General features: G+C 44.9%; 1 protein-coding gene across 7 annotated transcripts in view; it reads right to left on the bottom strand.

The window, feature by feature from the left end:
• Positions 1-1,916: 1,916 nt before the first annotated feature.
• The window catches only part of SGCG (sarcoglycan gamma), a 185,393-nt gene continuing 160,022 nt past the window's right edge, over positions 1,917-27,287 (bottom strand). For all 7 annotated transcript variants that reach the window (XM_034758759.1, XM_034758754.1, XM_034758760.1 and 4 more), the window contains 2 exons: positions 8,251-8,374; positions 1,917-2,112 (listed from right to left, as the gene is read on the bottom strand). In XM_034758759.1, the coding sequence (XP_034614650.1) occupies positions 1,939-2,112; positions 8,251-8,374 (298 nt within the window). In that variant the 3' untranslated portion in view covers positions 1,917-1,938. The remainder of the gene's footprint in view (positions 2,113-8,250; positions 8,375-27,287) is intronic.

The raw sequence follows: 27,287 nt of genomic DNA on the forward strand, positions 1-27,287 counted from the left end.
GGATTTAAATGGGAGTCTTCCACATCTCGAGTAGTGTGTCACCACTGAGTTTATGATGTGGGGCTTCCTTAGTCTCTCCTATTGAAGCTGTTCCACTGTGACTAATGAACGAGTGATCAGAACAGGGGTTGTGTACCCAGAGTCTCTCACCTCCCATATGGATGACCTAACCCCTGGGCTACAAAGTCATTCTCTGGCACTTTCTCTTGCTGGCCCAATGTCTAGTTAAATATTTATGCTCAGTGAAAGTCATTGGGCCAGAGAGAGTGAGAATGCGTCTGTAATCCAGTGGTTAGGGTGCCCACCTCGAGGTGGCCATCCTCCTCCAATCCCTCTTGCATTATTTATCCACAATGGAACAGGTTCATCAGGAGAGACTGAGGGCATCCCACAGCCCAGTGGTTAGAGATCTCGTCTGAGATGTGGCATACTCCGGTTTAATGAGAGGGGGGTGGGACTTGAACCTAGGTCTCCCTTTCCCAGGTGAGTGCCCTAACTGCTGGACTAACAGTTATAAGGCACTCAGACGTGTGGGGGCCTGACCTGGTAGGCGTGCACCAAGCGCACTTAACAGGTCCATTCCCATTCAAAATCTATCGTCCGCTGTTTCATGAATCGCTCCGGGGTGTAGGCAGGAGATAGGTGTCCGGGTGCTTAGAGGGAGGCAGCAGTACTCATGCCCAGAGGCGGAAACATAGGCACCTAGGGAATGTTCACTCTGGAAAACTTAAGTGCTGAGGGAGTTTAGAGGCCTACAGTGTTTGGTGGGAGCTGCGTGGCTCCCAGTGGACCCAAAATTTAGGTGCCTAAACCAGGGGCTCAGTGCGTGAGTATTTTCATGAATCCCTCCACTAATTCCTGTTGACATCAATTGGCATTAGGCACCTAAATAACTTTGAGGCTCTGTGCCTAAGACTTTATAAGGCCATTAAGTCCCAAATCTTGCTAATCCAGATGGCTGCAAATGGTTCATTATTGACGGCTCTTCACAGAGTAAGGGGTCTGCAATTAGGTGATTCGTGGGCTTCAGGAAGAGGAACTTTTTCTACCTACCAAATAGCATCATGCATTTGAGAAAGCTGGAACCATCTTTAAGATTTTTTTTCTTTTCACAGTCCAGCTGGCATGTAGCCAAGAGCAGCACAAATTTCCCAGTTCCAATTACAATCACACTGTAAAAGCTAAAAAAAAAGGCTTTCAAGTGAGTAGGCTGGTCCATGCACTACAAGGAGCTATTGTGGCAGTGGGATATACGAACATATTTCTCTTTTGTACAGTTAACAACTCTGATGACAAAGAATGTTATAAATCAGTAATCTTGGAGATTTCGCATTAATTATTGTGATTTCTTTCATGCATCTGAATAATAAGCAAATCTACATACGCTTTGCCAATCTAGAAACAAAGGATTTTATCAGTTTAACACATTTTGCACAGGACTCAGACAAAAAAGCAGAGCCTTTGTGGTTTGTGTTATTGCAAGAACAAAATTGCATAGACTGTTTGCTGGCACTACCTGAATTCACCAAACAATGCTTTTGTCTTATCAAATAGTTCAAGTAATTCCTTAAACTGAATTTTACACACTAATGCAATTTGTACTACTAGCAAATGTTTACATGTAGTAAGCGAAAATCATAGAGCTAGGAAATATTAACTATTACATAATCAACTGACTGACTAACAGTTCAGTGGTGCAAATAAATCCTTTTGATTTTTTTTAACTCACTATATGGCTGACTTCCAAATGTCATTTCCAGAACATTTAGTTTAGCTCAAACACTTCTGTTCAAGGTAAAATTTTAATTGTGCTCTTTTGCTTTTTTTTCCTTACAATCCAGATTACGGCGATTGTTTTTAAAATCTTGGAAACTCTGCTACAAAACAATATAAAATTCAGTGAGAATAGCCAGAGAAAATGTGGCATAGGTAGGTGCTTTATTGACAGACATGACTGTATTCCTGGCAAGTTGAATACCGATCAGCTGCTGACAAGTAAAGCTTTCCATCTGGACAAACACAGATCTCATAGAGTTCCTGAGATCTAGCAGATCCACCCCTTGTCCCTTCAGGCAATTTGGGCAGCCGCACAGTTTCAGCATCAAGCAGAAGCTGTATGGGAGAAAGCAGGACAAATGGGTTTGTTAGATGTAGCAGTAACAGAGTTTAAGGGGTTAAAATTTTCAGAAGCATCTAAATGACTTAGGCTATTAAGACCCATTTTCAAAACTTAGGCACTTTGACCAGATCCTCAAAGATATTTAGGTATCTAAATCCTATTGGCAGTGGGAGTTAGGCACTAAGGCCCAGCTGCACAAAGATACTTAGGCACCTAAATCTGGGGTTAGGGGCCTAAATCCCAGTTTTAGGCTCCCCTGCAATTCACTGAACCCTGTGTACACCTAACCTCACTCGGGGCCTAAGATCTTGTAATCAGAGTTCCCTCAGCATCTACGTTCCTGTCTCTGGGCATAGGTACTGCTGCCTCACTCTGAGCATCCGGGCACCTGTCTGCTGACCAATTCCCAGAGAGCAATTCACAAACCAGGGAAGACAGACATTTGCTCACCTAGCTCACGTGTGTGGCCCAATCTGGTAGGCATGCTCAGAGGCTGTCTACCAGATCAGGTCTCTCAGGTAAATTCACACAAAACAGCCGGCTGAGAGCATGGGGAAAGGAAGAAGGAAAAGGACTCCTAGCAACTTTTAGCCCAGTGGTTAGGTTTCTCACCTGGGATGTGGGAGGGCCTCAATCCAACTCCCCTTTCTACCTGATGAAAAGAAAGGATTTGAACAGGGATCAGCCAATTTTCAGGTTGCTCTCATCACTGGGCTATGGGATATTCTGATGTGGTGTTTTCTCAAGCTCTCCTGTTTACATTTCACTGTGGATAAGTAGTTAAAGAGTTATTGGGGGAGGGGAACAGAGCGAGAGAGAAAACGTAAGTGTGAGAGTGACTCTATTGCCTGGTGGTTAGGGCACTCCCACCCAATGTGGGAGGCCCAGAATCCAGTCCCCCTGCTCCAAAAGAGAAGGTTACTCACCCTGTGCAGGAACTTCAAGATGGTGTCCCTATGGGTGCTCTGCTCTAGGTGTGCTTGTGCTCCATGCACCTCAGATTGGGAAATTTTAGGTAGCAGCATCTGTCTTGCCTGTGCATGCACACCCTGCAGTCTTGTGCCCTGCACCAAGGCTATATAGAGCTGTGCGGGCAAACCATCCTCAGTTTCTTTTCTACTGCAGAGCCTGTTGTAAAGAACTCCGAAGTAGAGGAGAGGAGGGCGGGTAGTGCAACACTAATAGGGACACATCTCGCAGAACCACAGTTACTGCACAGGGTGAGAAACCTGTTCTTCTTCGAGTAGTGTCCCTGTGGGTGCTCCACACTAGGTGACTTTTGAGCAGTACCCTCTACAAAAGGGTGGGGCTTCAGCGTTGAGTCTAAGACCAAAGACATAACAGTAGAGTCAAATATGGCATCAGAAGCTGAGGCATGAGTAACTGCATAGTTCAGCAAATGTATGAATGGAGGTCCAAGTCACGGCTCTACATATTTCCATGGTGGGAACATTCTTAAGAAAGGCTACTGAAGTAGAGGGGGATCTTGTGGAATGAGTTAATACTCTAGAGGTAGGTTGAAGCTCCTGAGACTGATAGCAGTAGGTAATTCAGCCAGATACCCATCTAGGGAGTCTTTGCTTGGAAATCAGAGATCCCTTAGTTCTGTCCACAATGGAGAGAAATAGTCTGGAAGATTTCCTAAAGGGCTTAGTCCTGTTTAGTTAAAAGGCTAATGCCCTCCCGACATCAATGTAATGTAATGTCACATCTCCTTTATCCAGGGGTGGCTTAGGGTGGAAAATTGGAAGGTGGATAGGTTGATTCATGTGGAAGTCCGAAGATACCTTTGGTCTTTTTAACAGGAGTCCAGAGATTTCCTCTTCAGTGCTGTAGGGCCCTGCTGTGCTGAGGAAGTTGAAGTGGTTGACCTGCCCAGAGACCATTGTATGGGGGAGGAGGTCCCCCTGGCTGGGGTCAGAAGCTGGTCAGAGTGAGCTCTCCATTATGAGGAGATGTAGTTTAAGTTCCTAGTTCTTTCTGGCCCTCAATTTTAATTGCAGACACAAATTACGCTTTGGGGGAACATGTGACTCCCCAAGGCAGCAGACACACAAGGAGTGTCTGTCTCTGACCAGGATAGCCTCTCGGCACAAAAAGCAGCATTTACGCCCAGGAGAACCAGGCATACCCTCCTAGGGCTGAGGTTCCCCTGAGAGAAAAAACAAAAAAACAAAAAGCAAAAAATAGGTGAAAGGACAACAGTCCTTATCTTAAAAGTATAAATAAAATCTTTTAGAAGTTTTTTTTTTAAAAGCTATAAAAATTATTACAGCTAACTAACATGAAGGAAATTCTAAGAACTAACATTAACTAACTAGTAAGAATGAGATACAAATACAGTCGACTTAAGTTCAACTTGGATGCTGCTGAGGCTGCGTCTCAGGCCAAGGCGGTTGAGAAAGCCTGGTACCAGGCATGAGGCTGTAGTGGGCATATGCGTGGGCTGAACAGACACAGCTACCTAAAATCTCTGATCTGAGGTGCCTGGGGTGCAAGCACATCTAGAGTGGAGCACCCATAGAGATGCTACTTGAAGAAGAACTCTTTAGTTCTCCACAGTGCAGCAGCTTCAACAGGACAGATTGAGGGAGGGCCCTGGTCAGGCTATCCCATAGCTCTGTGGTTTGGGTTCTCATGTGGAAGTTGGCAGATTTGCATTGAAATCCCTTCTCCTTCTTATGTGGAGGGGGACTTGAACTGGGAGTCTCCTGCCTCTCATGTGAGTACCCTAACCACTGGGGCTAAAAGTTATGAGGCAGCACCTTCTCTTGGGCAGCACAAAAATGCCTTAGGTGCCTAACTTGAACAGAGGGTTCACAGCTGAGACTCACTATCAGGGCTAGATGCCTAAGTCCAGGCTACAGTGAGGTGTTCATCTCCAGGAGGGGCAGGGCTTAGCACACACCCCTCTTGTCAGCATCTCCCATTGGCTAGTTTAGGCACCTCTCCACTTAGGCCATGTATACACTACCATTTATGTTGGTAAATTTTTTGTCACTCGGGTATGAAAAAAGCACACACACCCCTGAGCAACATAAATTTCACCAGCATAGGTGGTAGTGTGCACAGACCTGTGTCCGTGGGAGAGCTCATTGGGGGTGGTTTAATTATGTTGATGGGAGAGCTCTCTCCTGTCAGCATAGAGCAGGTACACGAGAGATCTTACAGTGGTGCAACTGCAGTGGTACAGCTGTGCCGCTGTAAGCTCTCTAGTGGGGGAGGGATAGCTCAGTGGTTTGAGCATTAGCCTGCTAAACCCAGAGTTGTGAATTCAATCCTTGAGGGGGCCATTTAGGGATCGGGGGCAAAAGTCTGTCTGGGGATTGGTCCTGCCTTGAGCAGGGGTTTGGACTCTAGATGACCTCCGGAGGTCCTTCCAATCCTGATATTCTATGATTCTATGTAGACATAGGATTAGGATACTGGCTTTTGTGAGTTACAGTCTAAGATGCCTGTCTCTCCTCATTCATGGTAGATGGAGCCTAGGCACTTAACGCAGACTTTGTGGATCACAGTGCTGTTCCTGTGATTTTCTAAATGCCTAAAAGTTAGGTGGAGTGACACTCAACATCACAACACCTAAATACCTTAGTGAATTCAAGCCTAAGTGCTTTGGAAAAATCTCACAAAGGTGCCTATCTGTAGGCACCTAAATACCTTCAAAAATCTGTCCTTTAGATCTCATTGAAAGTCAGTAGGATTTAGGCTATCCAACCCCCCAGCTCTCTGCCCCCTTACCATGCTGCCTGGAACACCAGTGGCTGGTGGCACTACAGCTGCACCGGTGGACAAGATCCACAAAGGGACTTAGGCATCTACCTGCCACTTTAGGAACCTAAATCCAATATACCTCTACCCCAATATAACGCTGTCCTCGGGAGCCAAAAAATCTTACCATGTTATAGGTGAAACGGCGTTATATCGAACTTGCTTTGATCTGCCGGAGTTCGCAGCCCCGCCTCCCGGAGCACTGCTTCACCGCGCTATATCAGAATTTGTGTTATATCGGGTCGCGTTATATGGGGGTAGAGGTGTATTTAGGAAACACTGAGATCCTCTAAACACCCACTCAGCTGCCTCTGAAGCCTGTTCCCCAGGTGCCTATGTTTTCGCCAGTGGGCATGCGCAAAACCACCTAAGTCCTAACACCACCAAGCTGCTCAGTGTCCTAGCTCTTGCTTAAGTTCCAGCGGGATACTCAAACTAGGCGTTCCCTGGCCTGTCTTGCCTGTGGGGCTCAATCGGGTAGCACACCTACCAGATCAGGCCTGAATAAAATACACTGGGGATACCAAGATCAGGAATTTTTCAGGCTAAGGCATATGTGTGTTCCTGAATACCCAACAGCCAAGTGGTCACCTGAGATATGGAGACTGTTTTCAAATCCTTGCTCTGCCTCATTTGAAGTAGGGACTAGAACAGAGGTGGGCAAACTACGGCCCACGGGCCACATCCAGCCCATGGGACTGTCCTGCCCGGCCCCTTAGCTCCTGGCCCAGGAGACTACCCCTGGCCTCTCCCCTGCTGTCCCCTCTCCCCCGCAGCCTCAGCTTGCTCGCTCCACTGCTGGCACAATGCTCTGGGCAGTGGGGCTGTGAGCTCCTGGGGCAGCGCAGCTGCAGAGCCTGGCCTGACCCGGTGCTCTGAGCTGTGTGGTGGCGGCGGCGGTGGCGGCGTGGCCTGGTTCCAGCCAGACGGTGCAGCTGTAGTGCCGCCAGCCACCGGTGCTCCAGGCAGCGTGGTAAGGGGGCAGGGAGCAGGGGGGTTGGATAGAGGGCAGGGGAGTTTGGGGTGGTGGTCAAGAATGAGAGGAGAGGTTGGATGGGGTGGCGGAGGTCTGGGGGCGATCAGGGGCCAGGGAGCGGGGTTGTGTGAATGGGGCAGGGTTCCCAGTGGGGCCATCAGGGAACAGGGGTGGTTGGATGGGGCAGGAGTCCCGGGGAGGGTGGGGTGGAGGAGACCCCCTCCCCTAACCGGCCCTCCATACAACTTACAAAACCCGATGCAGCCCTCAGGCCAAAAAGTTTGCCTGCCCCTGGACTACACCATAGGTCTCCCATATCAGAAATGAGGACCCTAATCACCAGACTGTAGGATATTCTGGGCTGTAGAAATTGTTCCACTATGTACAAATACTTTAATACTCATTGGGGCAGAGAGAGAAAGCACGAGAATGAATGCTAAGGTCTCTCACCTAGGAGACCAGTGGTCCAGTCCCTGCTCCAATGAATATGTATTTTATCAGTGCTTAATTTGTGGCTGGGGCACCTCTAGGCTTGGCAGTTCATCACCCCGGCACCTCTGGGCTTGCTGCATCAGTTTATTAAAGTAAAAAAAAAATTGCTTTAGCCCTAGCACCTTATTCCTTGAGCCCGGGCACCTCTTTCATTACAAATTAAGCACTGTCGTTTATACATAGAGGATCTGGTTCAACAGGAGAGATTGCAAAAATCCCACCCCTGACAGTCTGGTGGTGAAGGCATTCACCTAAGAGATAGGAGACCTGCATTCAAGCTGGAAAACAGGGAATCACACCTAGGTTTTTCCACCTCCCAGGTGAGTGCCCCTACCAGTGGGCTACTGAGTATAAAGGTGGACACCACCACCCCTTTAGTCTTTCACTAGAAAGGACTGACTTGTCTTAGGCACTTAATTCCTTTAAGATTTTTCTCCTAGAGTCTTTTCTTGCTTCCACTGAAATCAATGGCTAAAGTCAACTGACTTCAATGGGAGCCAGACATCTGTCCTCTTGCATTTCAGTATGTATTAGGTTATCATTTTACCTCTCATGTTCCAGAACTACAGAAACTGAATGGAACAAAGCAGAGCACTCACTTAAAAATAAATAAATAAAAAAAATAAAAAAAATAATCACTGTGCTAGGATAGAAGTGACTTCTTAGCATTTTTTAAACTCTTTCAACACCATCTAATTTTACATTATTATTTAATCCTTGCCCTGTAAACAAATGTATTATTATGGCATCATTATCTGGAACTATCAGTGTATTTGCTAAAACTTGAACAATTATAATACAGTCACTTTAAAATGACTTAATGACATTGATGGCAATATTAAACAGCATCAATATAAACCACAATAATAAAAATATCATTGATCATACTCACCACTCCCTCACTGCTATGCAATTTGATATCCATCTGAGAGAGAGCTTCAATATTGCCAGCTTGTGCTTTAATATTAATCCCTTTTGGTGCATCCATGCTCAAAGACCGAGTTGGTGATTCCAATCTGAAAGCAAGTAGAGGAAATCTGGCTGTAGCATATTCTTAAAAAGTTTCTTTATTTTATTTAAAAAAAAAACACCTTTGAACTTATAAAACATTCTGAGATAGTGATGTGAGGAATTCTATAAAAGATGATAGGTTCCTATTTCTTTATGCAGACTTGAAACAGTGGGTAGTTGTTTCAAAACCAACAGAGTATCCTCTATGACAGTGCAGAAAGAACTCAAGATCATACTATATGGTGCTTTAGGCACAAACACTGCAATTTACATTTCTAAGGTGTAGTTTTCAGTGAGACCATAATTGTTCTGATACAAATATTCATATTTGAAAATGCATTTTTATAATCTTTATTTTTACTTGATATAAACCAAAACATTCTAAACACAGTTGGTGAAATCCTAACCTATTTAAGTTTTGCCATTGACTTAAATGGGGCCAGGATTTCAGGATTTCACTCAGTACATTTATATGCATGCTGTAAGTAGCCTAACATTTGAAAGCTACGACCACTAACCTTGTCTGGAAAATACTTGAAATTAATCTGCCGAAAATACTCAGAAATAGCTAAAAGTAATAAAGTTAAAGTCTAACATACACTGAGCATATTATATAACAGGTTTCAGAGTAGCAGCAATAGTACCTTTGCAAACACAGTTGTGCCACCAGGTGGCAGAAAGGGACCATGTTAGGTGAATGATTGCTTCCTTGTCTCAGCTACGTGGAATTAATGGGGTTCTGTTTGTAAAAGAGATCAGGATTTTTCCCACTTTTGGATATTTGGCATTATTTACAAAATTAAACAAGAAGATCAGAAACAATAATTAGGTTTGGTTTCAAGCAATGATTTCCATTTACTCATTAAAAATCCAAATCAAAACCCATTGCAATAAGAGATGTATGTATTTTGCTTCTTTCTGTGATTACCTAGTTAGGACCAGGTCATGTGAGAGCATCAGTACCTTTCAAGATCATACCCTAGTGCACTGTCTTTTACACCCTTGCATTATTAGCTAGTTCTGCTTGATAACAGACCCAATGCTAGGCCCTCAGCCGTAGTTACACTGGATTATACTGAACACAACTCTTCCTGCCTGTGTCCTTTAAAAAATAGTCTGTTTTAAAGAAAATGAATAATATAATGGCTCTGGTAGTTTCTTAACTAATTTATTCCCTTAGGGTTGTAAACAGGAAAAAGAATTGAAATATTGTTCTTATTTGCACTGTTCTTTTTTTTTTTTTCCCAAACAAATTATTTCAATAATAAAGGCTTCTCACCTTCCTGATGGGGAGCAAAGTGTCTCTCTTATAGTGGAGGGAATAAGGAAAGATCTCTTTTCCCTACCTGATAGGCTAGAGAGCCTGTGGGGGTGAAGAAAAGGAGAAGGGTTTCTCAGAATGACTGGGAGTTGACTTTTGTTGGAGATGAAACAGGCCCCCACTGGCCTTGGCAATTTGTTCAGTACCCTGCTGGATGAGTGGGGTGAACTGGCTGCCATCAACCTCCCCACAAAAATCTCTGTATGACAGAACCTGATAGTCCATATCTACCTCCTGTGTAGCTTATATTAAAGACAGACACTATAAGGTAGAGGAAGTAGGTCAATCAGCAGTCATTACAACTGCATAGCATAGTGACCTTTTCCATTCTGTACACTCCCTGTGTAAACCTGTGGTCTGCAGCTTTAGAGGGAAGAAGCTCTCTGCCACCAATTATTGGTGAGCCAGAGGAAGATACAGAATGAGACAGCCCTTATCTTTATGTTTATTACCCATCATCACAGTGTGAACACTTTGGTTATTTTATTTAAAATTAATTTCAGTTTGGGGTATGGGGTAATGAAATGTTATTATAAGAACAAAGGAACATAAGAATAGTCCATCTAGCTCAGGATCCTGTCTTCTGACAGTCACCAGGTCCAGATGCTTCAGAGGGAATAAACAGAACAGGGCAAATAACGAGTGATCCATCCTGTCGTCCAGTCCCAGCTGCTGACAGTCAGAGGTTTAGGGAGCATGGGGTTGCTTCCTGTGTGGCACAAGGGCAACAGAACTGTATTTAATATGCCCTGAGTGAGTAGCTATCCTAACCAAAATCTCAGTCTTACAATGCTGGGTACTGGTGCTTAGAAAGAAAAGGGTAAGAAAGGTGTTGCATGCATATGTACACCCACACTACCTACCTCTACCACTATGATGTGCATCTTCACAATGCAGTGATAGAGATGAGTGAAACTGGTAAGGACTTGTCCAACCAGGCACCTTTAGAGCTGAAATGTCTATAGCTTGGTTAGGTGGTGGATTCTGAGGAACCAGACTTGGCATTGTGGTGAGAGATGGTGCCAGCAAGGTTCCCCCTATCTAGCCCTTCTAGAGTTGTATTAACTGTAGCTTGGTTAGGTGGTGGAGCCTCAAAACTAGACCACAAAAGTGTAGAGATGGCAGTGCACTGAAAGTCAGACAGCAGCATAACTAAAGAAAGTGGCGAAATAAGAGGTGATAACACAGAGGTTGAGGCAAGGTGTCTCTTCACAGAAGCCAGACAGCAACCTCCTCCCACCTCCCCCAACAGTTTGGATATGGACTTAGGTGTACTCTCAGACTCCACTAACCACTAAAACCAAACTGAGAATGGAGAAAAAATGGTGGGTTGGTTCATTGGATGTTCACATTGGCAGATGGAGAAACTGAAGTGGAGGACTACTGCCAAAGATAACACAGGGATGGGTGTTTTACACAGGGATGCTGCCCACTTCTTGTTTACAATGTCACCTGAAAATGAGAACAGACATTCGCATGGCACTGTTGTAGCCGGCGTCACAAGATATTTACGTGCCAGATGCACTAAAGATTCATATGTCCCTTCATGCTTCAACCACCATTCCAGAGGACATGCGTCTATGCTCATGATGGGTTCTGCTCGATAACGATCCAAAACAGTGCAGACCAACGCATGTTCGTTTTCATCATCTGAGTCAGATGCCACCAGCAAAAGGTTGATTTTCTTTTTTGGTGGCTTGGGTTCTGTAGTTTCTGCATCAGACTATTGCTCTTTTAAGACTTCTGACAGCATGAGCCACACCTCATCCCTCTCAGATTTTGGAAGGCACGTCAGATTCTTTGATGCTGGAGTCTGCCAGATCACATTGGCTGGGCCCAATAAAGCCTCATTGACCAGAAGTGTGATTTTAGCTGATATGGAGGTCTGTTAATATGTCCAGCAGCTTATGTTGTAATTCTCGCACTTCCTCCAGTGGGCTTTGAAGAGTGTATGCTGTTCTATGAAACAGTTCTTGAAAATGTTTAAAATCATCAGCAGATGTTGGAGGTGATGGCATGATTGCTTCATCTGGTGAGGATGAGATGTTGGCAGGTGGTGTAACCTCTTTCTCCAGTTCTTAATTGTGGTCCTCTATAAAGTTTCTACCTCAGGTTTGAGAGGCCTGGATATTGATGAGGATGGAGAGTGCTGTGTTGGTCCCTTTGATTAATGGGTGGTTTAGCAAAGTGTTGCCTGTACACAACCCAAGGGTCCCAGTGTGGAGGGATAGGCATATGGCGTGGCTTCCACAGGTGCCTGTACCAAGATCCTGTGTCAGTTCTGGTCTCCTGATACCGAGGGTATGTGTAAGGTTCACACTGTACAGCCCCCCTGGTATGGGGGGGGTACATGGTGCAATTGAGTAAACCTCTTCATCTTCCTCTTCCTCCTTGCTGGAAAAGGGGGGCTGGTTCTAGATGGTGATGGAAATCAGTGCCGTATCAGTTGCATCTCCAGGAGAGAGATATGTACCACTGGAAGCTCAGTGCGGAGGAGCAGTGAGTCTGGGATTTCAGAGATGGTCAGGTCTCTTGGGAACCTGAATTCTTTTAGTACTGGCATCAACATCATAAATGCCATGGGTTGTGCTTGCATCAGTGCTGTGGAAGGTCTGGGCATCGGTGCAGACGTTGCTTGTGCCAGCAGTGACAAGCTCAGTTTGCATTCTCCCAATTAACCAGTAGGTGGTTCCGAAGGCTTCATTGGTGTTGAAGCACTCGATGCCATAGGTTTAGTTGGAGCAGCCGGTGCCAACTGTGCAGCTTTGGGCCTTTCTTCGCTGGTATCGTGACGGTACCATCTTGCATGGTCCTGTCCTCTTAGGGTCCTTGGACTTATCAGTAGTGCCAGTACTGGAGGTCTCTGGGTGGTCACTGGAGCTAAGTCTCTCTGTGGAAAATGTTGAGGCTACTGACCTTGTAGGGGACTCTTTTTTGTGATGGCTCCTTGATAGGTGAGCTCAGGGTTCATTTCTTGCCATCTTTGTGAGAGACCATGGCCTTTCTCTTTACAGCTCGCGGCAAGTGCGGGGCGGCAGTTGACAGTGCCGGTGGCAACTGTTGCACAGGACAGGTATTGGGGCCAGGGTCTGAGTCTGGCCACAATGCACTGTTCATCATTAAAATTTTTAGCTTCAGGTTATGGTTCTTTCAGGTCCATGCCTTTAAGTTGAGGCAATCCGTGTACTTCTGTGGTATTTGCCCCTCTCCTAAGCAACAAATGTACCATGATTGGCTGTTGCTTACAGGGATGGTCTCATAGCAGGTGAGGCACCTATTAAACCTGGGGAATCTTGGCATAGCCCCATCTAAGGGGGAACTTCCTTGTAGGGAAGAACATAGAAAAAAATACTATTCTAACCTAAGGAGTAACAAGGAGGAAAGAATTTTTTTTCAGGAGGGAAAAACTAAGAAATGGAAATGAGTATCAAGTATAAACTTTTAACAAAAACACTAACACTACTAAAGGCAGTAAAGACTTTCCTATGAAGGGCTTTGCTAGAGATTCTGTCCCTTGCGAAGGGCGGTTGAGCAGGAACTGAGGGCGGTTGGACCGAACAGTGTTATATAGTTGCTGGTCACAGCGCGAGATGGGGAGGATTTCCCCATCACCCCAACAGGCACTGCTATCGAAGATCTCTGATCCTACACTCAGGGACACAAGTGCACCTAAAGTAGAGTATCCATAGGGACACTGCTCAAAGAAAAATTATTTTTCCCATACTTGTTGAGGACTGGGGGTGGGGCACCTCAAGCTGGCAATGTTTTGTATATTTTAGGAGCAACAACTAAGTATTTGAATCCGGCCCTTTTTGCTGTCAACACCACCTTGTAGAAAGGGTACACCTGTGACAAACACTTTTGAGACTGTTGCCTAGCTTACAAGTAGTCTTGCACAGAATACAAATGACCACAGCAAAATCAACCAGTGGTCTATCTAATTCATTATTCTGTCTTTGACCCTGATAAATATCAGATGCTTTAGTGGGAGGCATAAAATCCCCAGAATACACAGAATATCATGTGCAGGAAGTAAAATTTCTTTCTGTCTCCAGCTGGTGATCAACACACTGAAGAACAAGCACTGATAGCTCTTATAATTGTCATCTTGAATAGTGTAATTGCAGAAGCTATTATTCATAACTATTTGCCTCAAGAATAGCTTATATACTATGCAAGTAATAAACAATGAACTTTTTATCTTCTTTTGAGCTATTAGTAACTCACGGGAGCTCAATTTTGTGCATTGGGTAACAAACTACACTAAGTACCCATTAAGATAGCAGCTTTTTGGATGCTTAGTTACTGTAGTTTGACTTTTTCTTGATTTCATCTAGAAGAGCTGTATATAATCTTTCCTGATACCTTTTAAGAGGAACATGATGTGCATATTTGCTTCTGTTTGTTGAACCAGGGTCATTTTATATGAAACGCAAATATTGTATTTGGAAATATTCCAGTTATGTTTGCAGTTACATATTCCAATAAAAATCAATTTATATGAAAGAAGAAAATACACCGCTACCTTGATATAAAGCCACCCGATATAACACGAATTCGGATTTAACGCGGTAAAGCAGTGCTCTGGGGGAGGAGGGGGGCCTGCACACTCCGGTGGATCAAAGCAAGTTCAACGCGGTTTCACCTATAATGCGGTAATATTTTTTGGCTCCAGAGGACAGCATTATATCGAGGTAGAGGTGTAATACCATGGCCCTAGTTTTAAAAAGTTTATGCACCTGCAATTATAAGGTTCAAAGATACCTCAAATCCTAAAGGCTTTGTCAATATTTAAGTTGTATCATAACTATGAATCTCTCTCTATTCTGTGTTCATCAGCATAATATCGCAGTACCTTCAACTACCAAGAGGAAGAACATGTTGTTTGTGTGTTTGCTTATTGTAGGAAAGCTAGGTCTAAGAAGATTATTTTATATATTGAACCGAAGACAGTGTAATCTGTGGACATGTTAATATGCTCTGGGTATGAGTTCCACAGTCTCATTATTATTTTCATTTGCTGCAAAACTTTCACCAAATTATTTTGAATAACAAAAATTGTAAAAATCATATTCTGTGGCCATGGCTACCCAACATGCCAGCCTCTTCAGGGGTCACCTTAAAGAAGAATTTCTGGACAAAAGCTCCATGAAACCAGTGATATATCTGTGATACATCAATAACATTTTTATCCTTTGGACAAACAACCTAAACTTCCTCATAGATTTCCACCACAACTTCAACAACCAGCAACCATCCATCAAACTCTCTCTAGACCACTTGCATACCAGCATCAGCTTCCTGTATACCACAGTCAGCTTCAACCATGGAACCCGACAGACAACTATATACAAGAAACCCAGGTCACCACACCTACCTCCACAGTTTGAGTAACCATCTCAAACACACCAAGAAATCTGTTATCTACATCCAGGCCCTCAGATACCACAGAATATGCTCCAAGGAGAAAGTCCAAGAAACACACCTTCACACACTTAAAACCGCCTTCACCAAACAAGGATGCTCTAGCAGAGACGTAGATTGCATCATGGAATGGCCCACCCATATACCCAGAGAGAACTTGCTTCGGTACAAAAAAAATAACCCTCCAACTAAACACCCATAGCTGTCACCTTCCACCCCACACTGGAACCCATATGGGGTATCATTAAACAATTACAACCCATATTCAGTGGGGGGACCACATGCAGAAAGAAATCTTTTTCCAAACCCCCTCTTCTGACCTTCAAACAACCCCCCAACTTAGCCAAACTCATTATCAGAAGCAAGCTTTCCACAGACCAGGACACACCAATTCAAAGTGTCACCAGACTCTGCCAGAACAACAGACATATTTCCACTGCTACAATGATAAAAAAAACCCACAACACATCTTTCAAGATCCATGAGTCCTATACATGTCTATCACACCATGTGGTATATCTCATCCAGTGCCCTAAATTCCCAAACAACAACTATGTGGGTGAAACCAGACAATAACTACACTCTCGGATGAACTCAGACAGAAAAATGATAAAAGATAAAAACAATGTATCACCCATGGATGAACAATTTTCACAAAATGATAACTCCATATCTGACATCTCAGTCTTTGTCCTCAAAGGAAATGTGGACAATGCCTTCAAAAGACAAGTCTGGGATCTTAAATGCATAACTTTTCTAGAAACTAAAAATCATGTTCTTAATAAAGACACTGGATTTATGGTTTACTACAACAATCTGTAATCCCCTAACCCTGCCCCCTCTTCACCTTTTTGTACTATGACTGCAGAGGTGTTAATGGGTCACTTCACCTTGAATGGTCCCTTAGAATATGTGTTAACTACTACTGCTAAAAAATTTGTTCCACCTTGTATTTAGTTCTAAGGCCTTGGCTACACTGGCAATTCACAGCGCTGCACTCGCTGTGCTCGGGGGTGTGAAAAAACACCCCCCCTGAGCGCAGCGAGTGCAGCGCTGTAAAGCGCCAGTGTAATCAGCGCCTGCAGCGCTGCACGCTATTCCCCTCGGAGAGGCGGAGTACTTGCAGCGCTGCGAGAGAGCTCTGTCGCGGCAGCGCTGTGAATCCGCGAGTGTAGCCAAGGCCTAACACTCTGAGTACCTTTCCCAGACGTGAAGAAGAGCTCTGTATAGCTTGAAAGCTTGTCTCTTTCATCAACAGAAGTTGCTCCCAATCCTTTAATCATTCTCTTGGTCCTTTTTATCAACATGATAACCCAACATGCAAAAAAGAAAAAGAAAATATGCTATATGAGACATAATTCATCGTTTTCTTTGGCTGCTTTAAAAGATTCAGAATCTCTCAACTTTCACTTGAAGTAACAATTCCTAATGAAATGAAAGATTCAAGCTAGTTTAACTTTAATCATTTCTGAGAATATCCCAGTTAGAATTCACTATTGTTGATTCTGTTCCAGCTTCTTAGGTCTTCAGGTTGTATTAAGATTTATTGTTTTTCTTTGTACATGATACATAGCTATAGACTATACCTCCATGGACTAATATACTTTTTACTACAAAAAATATTTTCTTAACCCAAAGCTAATCAGTAAGTGAGAGAAGGAGAGATCATGAGCACAACCTCATATTCAAAAGCAGACAGCTCTCTAATAGACATATCACTAGCAACAGGTGTTTCATTCATCTAGCAGCAACTTAACCACCTTGATATTTATATAAAAATCAGGAGTTATTCAAGCTTGAAAAATACTGCAGAATATTGCATGAATATTCAGCTCCAATTTCTGAAGATAATTCTTTTCTGTCATTCCTATTTATATGAGCTTTCCTTCACCATTTACACAATTTTTTTTTTTTTTACTGCCTGTATCGTCATGGAAATAAAGTTTCAAGGTTGTATATTATTATTGATTATTATTTTGAGTCACCAAAAAGCAAACCTGCTAATTACATCCCAAACAAAGACATGGCCTCTTGCCCTGAAGAGCTAACAAAGTACATGTGAATGACATAAGAGGGAGGTTGATGAACACAAAGAGGACAATGATTCCATGATCTGTTTTGTTTTCCTCTCTGCACTTTGTATATTAGCAGCAGAAATGCGTGTGCACTCAACCAATCAGAACAGTGACACCATATGACTTCTAGCTAATCACAAGTAGACACCACTGTTCTAATAGTGGACATTTGAAGACTGCAGAGTTGCTTGATCAATCCATTGTTTAAAAATATCAAGTAATGTCTATTATTTAAAGTAATGTGAGGAGATCAATCTGCTTGTGATGTCCTTTAACAGAAAGAGACTAAAGTCATGGATAAACTACTTGTTGACATTTTCCAACTCTACAAATTAGTATTGGAAAGTCCTATCCAATCAAGTCCCCCTCCTTTAAAAAGATTTTAAAATGCTACTGTACATTTAGACTGTTTCTACGCTACACAGTTTTGTTGGCAAAAGGCAGATTTGTCAACAAAACAGTGAAAGTGTACACACTACAGTGCTCCTCCTGCCGACAAAATTCTCCTGCTTTGCCAACAAAATAAAACCACCTCGATGACAGGCATAGAGATTTTTGTGGCAAAGTTAGATCAACAAAGCATCAGTGTAGCTCCGGCCTGCCCTGTACCGGTAAGTGCCCTCCCTCTCCCCTGCTGGGGTAGCAGCGGCAGCCAGGGGCTCCGGCAGCAGTTTAAAGGGCCCAGGGCTCGGTCACTGCTACTGCCCCGGGCCCTTTAAACCGCTGCCAGAGCCTCGAGCTGCTGCTGCTACCCCAGGGCTCCGGCAGCGGGGCTCCGGCGGCTATTTAAAGGGCCGGGGCTGTAGAGGCAGCGGGAGCCCCGGCCCTTTAAATAGCCCCCGGAGTCCCGCTGCCGCTACCCCAGGGCTCCAGCAGCGGGGCTCTGGCAGCAATTTAAAGGGCCTGGGGCTCCAGCTGCTGCTGGGAGCCCCAGGCCCTTTAAATTGCCACCTGGGGAAGCTGGGCCACCCCAGTATGGTGCACCGGCTCTTGCCAGTACGCCGTACCGGGGTGTACCAGCTTACTTTCAGCTCTGCCCGACCCCATCCACCACCATCCTGACAGACCCCCGGAACTCCCATGCCTACCAACCCCACCACTGTTCTCTGTCCCCTGACTGCCCCCCCCAGAACCTCCGCCCCCTCCAACCGCTCTTTGCCCCTTATCCAACCCCTCCTCCCAGCCCCGGCCTGGCCCCCTTACCATGCTGCTCAGGGCAGCGTGTATGGATGCCACGTGGCCCGCTGCAGCTCGCAGCCCCAACCCCTTACCATGCCGCTCAAAGCGGCAGGAGCTGCAGAGCTGCCCAGGAATGGTCCAGAGCGCTGGCGCTGGGCTCTGCGAGGGGGGGAAGGCAGGGGAGGGACCGGGGGATCCTCCCCAGCTGTGAGCTCAGGCGAGCCGGACAGGATGGTCCCGTGGGCTGGATGTGGCCCATGGCCCGGAGTTTGCCCAGCCCTTTAACAACCAGTTCTAAACTGGCTTCTAAATTTAACAACCGGTTCATGTGAACCGGTGTGAACCGGCTCCAGCTCACCACTGGATGGGATGCTGAAGATGCTGTGACTAGGGGCGGGTAAGGTATAAATCCAGCCCTGTACAGAGGCATGCACCCCTCCCCATTCAAAGTCCCAGGAAGCACTGAAACTGCTCAGCGTGGAGAGCTCACATAGCTACTGCCCAGATGAGCATGCCAGCTCCCGGCAGCAAACGCACTCCTGCCTGGACTACAGGGGAGGGGTGGATCTCCTTGGTCTGTGGGGAGGGGAGCAGGGGTGAAAGTAGAAATAGGGACTTACTGGTACAGGGCTGGGTTGGGGCCGGCTCTGGCCCCCAGAAGGGGCAGAGTCTTGGGCGAAAGGGGCAGGGATGGGGGGGTCAAAGCCAGCCCCGGCCCGCCCTGTACTGGTAAGTGCCCTCCCACTCCCCCACTGGGGTAGCAGTGGCAGCCAGGGGCACTGGCAGCAGTTTAAAGGGCCCAGGGCTCAGACCCCACTACTGCCCCGGGCCCTTTAAACTGCTGCCAGAGCCTGCTGGAGCGGTGGTGGGGCTCCAGTGGCTATTTAAAGGGCTGGGGCCATAGAGGCAGCGGGAGCCTGGGGCCCTTTAAATAGCTCCTGGAGCCCCGCCATTACTCCCGGGCTCCGGGGGCTCTTTAAAATGCCCAGGACTCCCCTGCTTCTACCACCCTGGCCCTTTAAATAACCTCCGGAGCCCCGTTGCCACTAGCCCAGGGCTCCAGCAGCGGGGCTCTGTCGGCAATTTATAGGTCCTGGGACTCCAGCAGCTGCCTTTAAATTGCCACCTGGGGAAGCCGGGCCGCCCCGGTACAGTGCACCAGCTCTTGCTGGTACGCCATACCGGAGCATACTGGCTTACTTTTACCTCTGGAGAGGGGGCTATGGGAGAACTCGGAGGGAATCATGGATTAATGAATTAATCAAAACATAATGCAGAATCCTGCTCTCCCTGGCACTAGGACCACAGCGGTAGGCAGGCAGGGTGGGCCGCTGCAGAGGCAGTGAAAAGAGACTTGTGCTGTGCTGTGCAGAGCGAGGAAGGGAGACGGAGGCTAATGTCATAGTTTCCTCCTCCCCTTGCCAGTGTACCTGTCTCCGCTGAGCTGGGGCGGGGAACAGGGGAACACCAGCTATCTGTGCACCAACTTCTTCCTCAGGATTGTTTGCTTCCCTCTGCTGTCTGAACTTAGACAGCGTGCCGACAGACTCTCCCCCAACACACACTCTGTCCCTCTCTCACACACACACACTCCCTGTCACACACCGTCCCTCTCTCTCCTCCCTCCCACTTCTGTGAACTTCTCATGTTAGTGTTCAGCAATATCAGTTTGCCCAGCAAGTTCTAGTCTCACCCCTCCAGACTTCCACTCCCAGGTCTCCCCTCCAACACCCCTGGCTCCTTATATCCAGTCTCTTTGCCTGACCAGTCCCAGTCTCCCTTCCAGGGCTCTTTGTTCAAACTCAGTGTCCCCATGTGGCTCCTTGTGTTAATCTCTTTGTCCAGCCAGTCCTAGTCTCTCTATCCAGCTCCTCATCCGATCCCAGTCACTAACTCCCAGTCTTCCTGTTTTTCTACACATCTCCCAGCCCATCTTCTTGCCCAGAGAATTCCGGTCCTCCCGCCATCTCCCATTCCCAAGCTCCCCACCAGCTCCCAGTTTCGGCTCAGCCAGTCTGTCTCCCACCCCAGCTCCCAGTCCCTGTCTCACCCCTGTTTCTAGTCCCACTCTCAGTTTCCCTCCCACCTCCGCCAGCCTCTAGATGCAGTTTCTCATCTTAAGCGAGGCTCTTTGTCCAAATCTACTCCTTCCTCACCCATCCCAAGGTCCATCTTTTATATCCATTGCATTGTAACCAGGCAGCGTCCTCCTTGATGCTGCCTAGGCTCAGTGTGGGAAGTGAGCATTGAGAGCACAGGACATTCAGACTCCCTGTTCTCAGTTCTGGAGTCTGGCCCCCAGCATGGCCCACACAGCAGCTCAGAATTCTAAGTGTAGAGAAAGTCCTGTTCAGCTCTGGGCTGGACCATGATCCATGTGGATGGAATCTGCAACGCTCTAGCAAGTGTGTACTAAGCATGTGCAAACTTTGATTTCTCAAAGAGTTTTAACTTAGCCAAATTTATCGAACATTCATGGGGATGGCAAAAGGCATCCCTTACATAAAGGCCACCTTCCTGTCAGATTTCAAATCCCTTCTGCAGTGGAAGCATTACAGCTTCTTAAATAAAAGGTTTCCAGAATTTAACATGAGCAAAACATATTTTCCCTTAGCCTTGTTTTCAGAAATGGATCAACCATTCTGGCTGAAATTTTCTAAAATCATTCAGCCTAAGGCATAGAAAATTTCAGCAAAGTTAAAAGCAACTGAAAATAGGGTCTTATAATGAGAAGTGTTGGGTAACCTTCAAAATAGCACTGCTACCAGCTCCCACCTAAAATCCATAGGGTACCCATAACACTGGTCTACAATTTTTGAGAAGTCATCTGCTTCAGAGATAAAATGTGCTATTTATTATGTATTTTGATGTGCTGAATTCAAATATGACAATTAAAACAACTGATTGGTTACTGTTTCTAAGATATTTAAGTTTTTACATTTTATGTCTATGTATATTGTATAGCTAGTAGAATTTTAATCATAAATTGTAAACCTAGGTCTTTTCATGTGTTTATGGTTGCTTTACATGATAATATTTCACCTGTCCTGTTTATGTAACACTTTAAAAATCAGCAAAAGGGTTATATAAATAAAATTTATTATGAAACAAAAGGCAAAAAACTATTATGTACATAGTTTAGTCCTATTCAGTGTCTACTCGGCGCTTCTTGGCTTGTCTCTTGTATTCATTAAATGGAGCATCTCTTGTCACTGTCCAGCAATAGTCTGCAAGCATTGATGGGCTCCATTTGCCCTGATAGCGTTTCTCCATTGTTGCAATGTCCTGGTGAAATCGCTCGCCGTGCTCGTCGCTCACTGCTCCGCAGTTCGGTGGAAAAAAATCTAGATGAGAGTGCAAAAAATGTATCTTTAGTGACATGTTGCAACCAAGGCTTTTGTATGCCTTGAGGAGGTTTTCCACCAACAACCTGTAGTTGTCTGGCTTGTTGTTTCCGAGAAAATTTATTGCCACTAACTGGAAGGCTTTCCATGCCGTCTTTTCCTTGCCACGCAGTGCATGGTCAAATGCATCATCTCGAAGAAGTTCACGAATCTGAGGACCAACAAAGACACCTTCCATCTTAGCTTCACTTAACCTTGGAAATTTTCCACGGAGGTACTTGAAAGCTGCTTGTGTTTTGTCAATGGCCTTGACAAAGTTCTTCATCAGACCCAGCTTGATGTGTAAGGGTGGTAACAAAATCTTCCTTGATTCAACAAGTGGTGGATGCTGAACACTTTTCCTCCCAGGCTCCAATGACTGTCGGAGTGACCAATCTTTCTTGATGTAGTGGGAATCTCTTGCACGGCTATCCCATTCGCAGAGAAAACAGCAGTACTTTGTGTATCCAGTCTGCAGACCAAGCAAGAGAGCAACAACCTTCAAATCGCCACAAAGCTGCCACTGATGTTGGTCATAGTTTATGCACCTCAAAAGTTGTTTCATGTTGTCATAGGTTTCCTTACACACTTTAGGCCTTCTCCTGAGTTGTTTATATTGTATGCTGGTCACTGTAAAGGACAAGCTATTTCTGCCCAGTCTTTGTCTAGATGGATCAGACCGTATATAGAAGAGAATTATAAGAATTCTTCCCTCTTTACTTCTGAGAGTCTTATTGTTCAATGTACTAGGGCAGTTATTATGTTTGTACCATGTGCTAGACATAGTCTTCTTATTGAAATATGTAAAGTTGGCACTTGGAGTTCAATACAAACTTTCAGTAAATATTATGTATTAGATTTGGCAACCAGCTCTGACACATAGTTTGGCTGAGTGGTGCTTTAGTCATTATTTAATGAGGACTCTGTGTCCCTCAATCCATCCTTGGAATACTGCTTGCCAAATTATCCCAAGACTGGGAATATGCAGAGGATGCTTGAAGAAGAATTGAAGGTTATTTACTTGTAACCAGAGTTCTTTGAGATGGACTCCACATTTTCACACTTCCTTCCCACTTTCCCCTCTTCTGCAGGTTCCTAATTGAAAAATACCCCTGGAGAACATAAGAACATAAGAATGGCCATACTGGGTCAGACCAAAGGTCCATCAAGCCCAGTATCCTGTCCTCTGACAGTGGCTAATGGCAGGTGCCCCAAAGGGAATGAACAGACAGGTTATCATCAAGTGATCCATGCTCTGTCACCCAAACCCAGCTTCTGGCAAACAGAGGCTAGGACACCATTCCTGCCCATCCTGGCTAATAGCCATTGATGGACCTATCTTCCATGTATCTATCTAGCTCCCTTTTGAATCCTGTTATAGTATTGGCCTTCACAACACCCTCTGGCAAGGAGTTCCAGAGGTTGACAGTGCGTTGCGTGAAAAAATACTTTCTTGTGTTTGTTTTAAACCTGCTACCTATTAATTGCATTTGGTGGCCACTTGTTCTTGTATTATGAGAAGGATTAAATAACAATTCCTTATTTACTTTCTCTATACCACTCATGATTTTATAGACCTCTATCATATCCCCCCTTAGTCGCCTCTTTTCCAAACTGAAAAGTCCAAGTCTTATTAATCTCTCCTCATATGGAAGCCGTTCTATATCCCTAATAATTTTTGTTGCCCGTTTCCAATTCCAATATATCTTTTTTGAGAAGGGGCGACCACATCTGCATGTAGTATTCAAGGTATGGGTGTACTATGGATTTATATAGAGGCAATATGATATTTTCTGTCTTATTATCTATTCCTTTCTTGATGATTCCCAACATTCTGTTTGCTTTTTTGACTGCCGCTGCACATTGAGTGGATGATTTCAGAGAACTATCTACAGTGACTCCAAGATCTCTTTCTTGAGTGGTAACAGCTAATTTAGACCCCATCATTGTATATGTATAGTTATGATTATGTTTTCAAATGTGCATTACTTTGCATTTATCAACATTAAATTTCATCTGCCATTTTGTTGCCCAGTCACCCAGTTTTGTTGTAGTTTATAAGGGGAGGGAGAGATGACAGCATTTTTACTGATACAGATTAGCATTTGCAGTCTTTTAGGAGGAAGTTATTTATGAGAAGGGATTTGAAAGTAGAAATGATTGGTGTTTGGAACATTGGAAATATAGAGAGGATCCCTGACTTAGGAAGCAGAATGGAAGAAGACACAAAGCCACAGAAAGAAAGTAATGCACAACTCACTGGTGGAATCAAAAGAACAATTGTGGGAAATAAAAAATGTTAGCAGAAATGTAAGCAGAGTAGAGTTGGGCACAGTCAAGAATGTGAGGATTGAAAAGAAGCCTGAATTTGATACAGAAGGTAAGAGGAAGGAAATGGAAGATTTTGAAGAAGGAAATAATTTAAAGAGTGGCTGGACTGACAGAGGGAATCAGGACCACTTTCTGAATACAGTCTGAAAGTCCATAATGAATACAGAGCCACTTCTGTTATTGCTCAGAAGGAGACCTTATCTAGATGAAAAGTCCTACTGAACGAGTTCTCATCTCAGGTAGGCATTGTGCATACTGCAACCACAGTGGGTGGCATATTGAAGCCCATTCCTCATGGGAGTTTAGCTCTGAACTACTATCAAACCAGAGAAGCTTGGAGGCTGTCTGCTACCCTGATGCAATATGCAAGACTCTGTTGTGTGCTTCCACCTGAGGGCCAGTAAGGATACTCATCAGCCACAGTGACAAGAAATGGCGGTGGGAAGGGATTAAATTATGGAATGAAGTACCAAACTGGTGCCTGGATCTGACAAACTCAGGTACCGATTAAATGAAGTTCTGCCAATACAATAAAGAATCTGCGAGCTAAATGAAGTCCAGCACCAGGTGCTAAGATGTAGTCTCAGCAGGATGTCAGTAAATTAAAGGGGTTTGATGCTGACAGCTACAGAATCATAGAATCATAGAATATCAGGGTTGGAAAGGACCTCAAGAGGTCATCTAGTGCAACCCCCTGCTCAAAGCAGGACCAATTCCCAACTAAATCATCCCAGCCAGGGCTTTGTCAAGCCGGGCCTTAAAAACCTCCAAGGAAGGAGACTCCACCACCTCCCTAGGTAATGCATTCCAGTGTTTCACCACCCTCCTAGTGAAATAGTTTTTACTAATATCCAACCTGGACCTCCCCCATTGCAATTTGAGACCATTGTTCCTTGTTCTGTCATCTGCCACCACTGAGAACAGCCGAGATCCATCCTCTTTGGAACCCTCCTTCAGGTAGTTGAAGGCTGCTATCAAATCCCCCCTCATTCTTCTCTTCTGGAGACTAAACAATCCCAGTTCCCTCAGCCTCTCCTCATAAGTCACGTGCTCCAGACCCCTAATCATTTTTGTTGCCCTCTGTTGGACTCTTTCCAATTGTTCCACATCCTTCTTGTAGTGTGGGGCCCAAAACTGGACACAGTATTCCAGATGAGGCCTCACCAATGTCGAATAAAGGGGAATGATCACGTTCCTCGATCTGCTGGCAATGCCCCTACTTATACAGCCCAAAATGCTGTTAGCTTTCTTGGCAACAAGAGCACACTGTTGACTCAGATCCAGCTTCTCGTCCACTGTGACCCCTAGGTCCTTTTCTGCAGAACTGCTACCTAGCCATTCGGTCCCTAGTCTGTAGCAGTGCATGGGATTCTTCCGTCCTAAGTGCAGGACTCTGCACTTGTCCTTGTTGAACCTCATCTGGTTTTTTTTGGCCCAATCCTCTAATTTGTCTAGGTCCCTCTGTATCCGATCCCTACCCTCTAGTGTATCTACCACACCTCCTAGTTTAGTGTCATCTGCAAACTTGCTGAGAGTGCAGTCCACACCATCCTCCAGATCATTAATAAAGATATTAAACAAAACTGGCCCCAGGACCAACCCTTGGGGCACTTCGCTTGAAACCGGCTGTCAACTAGACATGGAGCCATTGATCACTACCCGTTGAGCCCGACGATCTAGCCAGCTTTCTATCCACCTTACAGTCCATTCATCCAGCCCATACTTCTTTAACTTGGCGGCAAGAATACTGTGGGAGACCGTATCAAAAGCTTTGCTAAAGTCAAGGAATAACACATCCACTGCTTTCCCCTCATCCACAGAGCCAGTTATCTCATCATAGAAGGCAATTAGGTTAGTCAGGCACAACTTCCCCTACAGGAGCCAGTGTGCTTACCCAGGAGGTTCCCAGGGGCCCAGCACCATCAGCTCTGGGCTTTAATGTGCCAACCCAGCAGTGCATTGATTCACCATAGAAATTTGGCACCAATAGTTCCAAGTGCTATTGCACTGATTCAGCAGGACACTGGTGCACTGCAGGGTTCCATGCTTACAAGCCTCTAAAGGCAGTCAGATGCACAGATACAACATAGTGGTAATCCTGTCAGTTTGATGACAGTGGTGCAACTGGCTGGTTCTTTAAGTGTGTGGAGGCTTGACTTCTCATAGCACTCATGGATGCTAGCCTTGGAATCAATTCAACCAAAGGGTTATGGGATAGGGTAGTTTTCTGTGTGACTTGTACTCAAAGCTGGCGATCCAGAAGTGGAAATTCTGCATTGATATTACTTTTAGAGAAATGTTCAGAGGAGAATTAGATGACTTATTGGACAAAATAGTAATATATAAGAAAGGAAAAACAAACAAGGGTAACCAAAGACCCATGACCTTTATCTATTCTAATGTTGTCTTATATTCTTTGATTAAAGAGTGGAACTGATAATACTTCAGATTTATAAAAGTTTTAAAGCTCATGGCATAACATCTTTAGAATGTTTCATTGTGGGGATTTTATCAAAATTATGACTTTAAAAAGAAATCTAAATAGTTGTGAGGGGATGGGGGAATTTTTGTTGTTGTTATTTGTATTATCATAGCAGCTAGGAGCCATTGTCATGGCTACCACACAGCAGAGCCAATAAAGTGTCTTTTCCACTAGTATTTTCATTCCATTGACTTTCTGATTGTAGTAGAAAAGGATCTGCAGATTGAAGAATGATCAGGGATATGAGATTCCCCTGAGCAGAAAAGGCACCTGCTGTGGCCATCAGTTAAAGGAAGGGCCTGTTGCAGGAAGGGCAGAACTTAAACACAGAGGACATAGTGTCTACCATACTCATGATAAGACACAAACACCTGAGGAGATTCTCTGGGGTAAAAGGAGGAATGGAAAGCTGCCAATGGGCAGAAAAGGTATTAACTAATTACAACCTAATAATCTAAATCTATATAAAATATTTATAAAAAACTAACTAGTTGCTAATGAGAAGCAGGAATGACATCACAGTTCCAACTCACTACCATGGATAATAAGAGGAACCTGAAGGTCAGTTGGGTTGTGTGGCCTTTTATGGCCTTGACAGTAATGGGAGCAAGGACAGGCAGGGTGGAGGCATGGCCCAAAAGCCCGGTGTGCTTGTTAGAAAGTTCCAAACTCAAACACAGACTGCATACGCACCAAAAGTGATATCGACATAAAAAATTACTT

This window comes from Trachemys scripta, chromosome 1 (assembly GCF_013100865.1).
Source record: "Trachemys scripta elegans isolate TJP31775 chromosome 1, CAS_Tse_1.0, whole genome shotgun sequence".
NCBI classification, from domain to species: Eukaryota; Metazoa; Chordata; order Testudines; family Emydidae; genus Trachemys; species Trachemys scripta.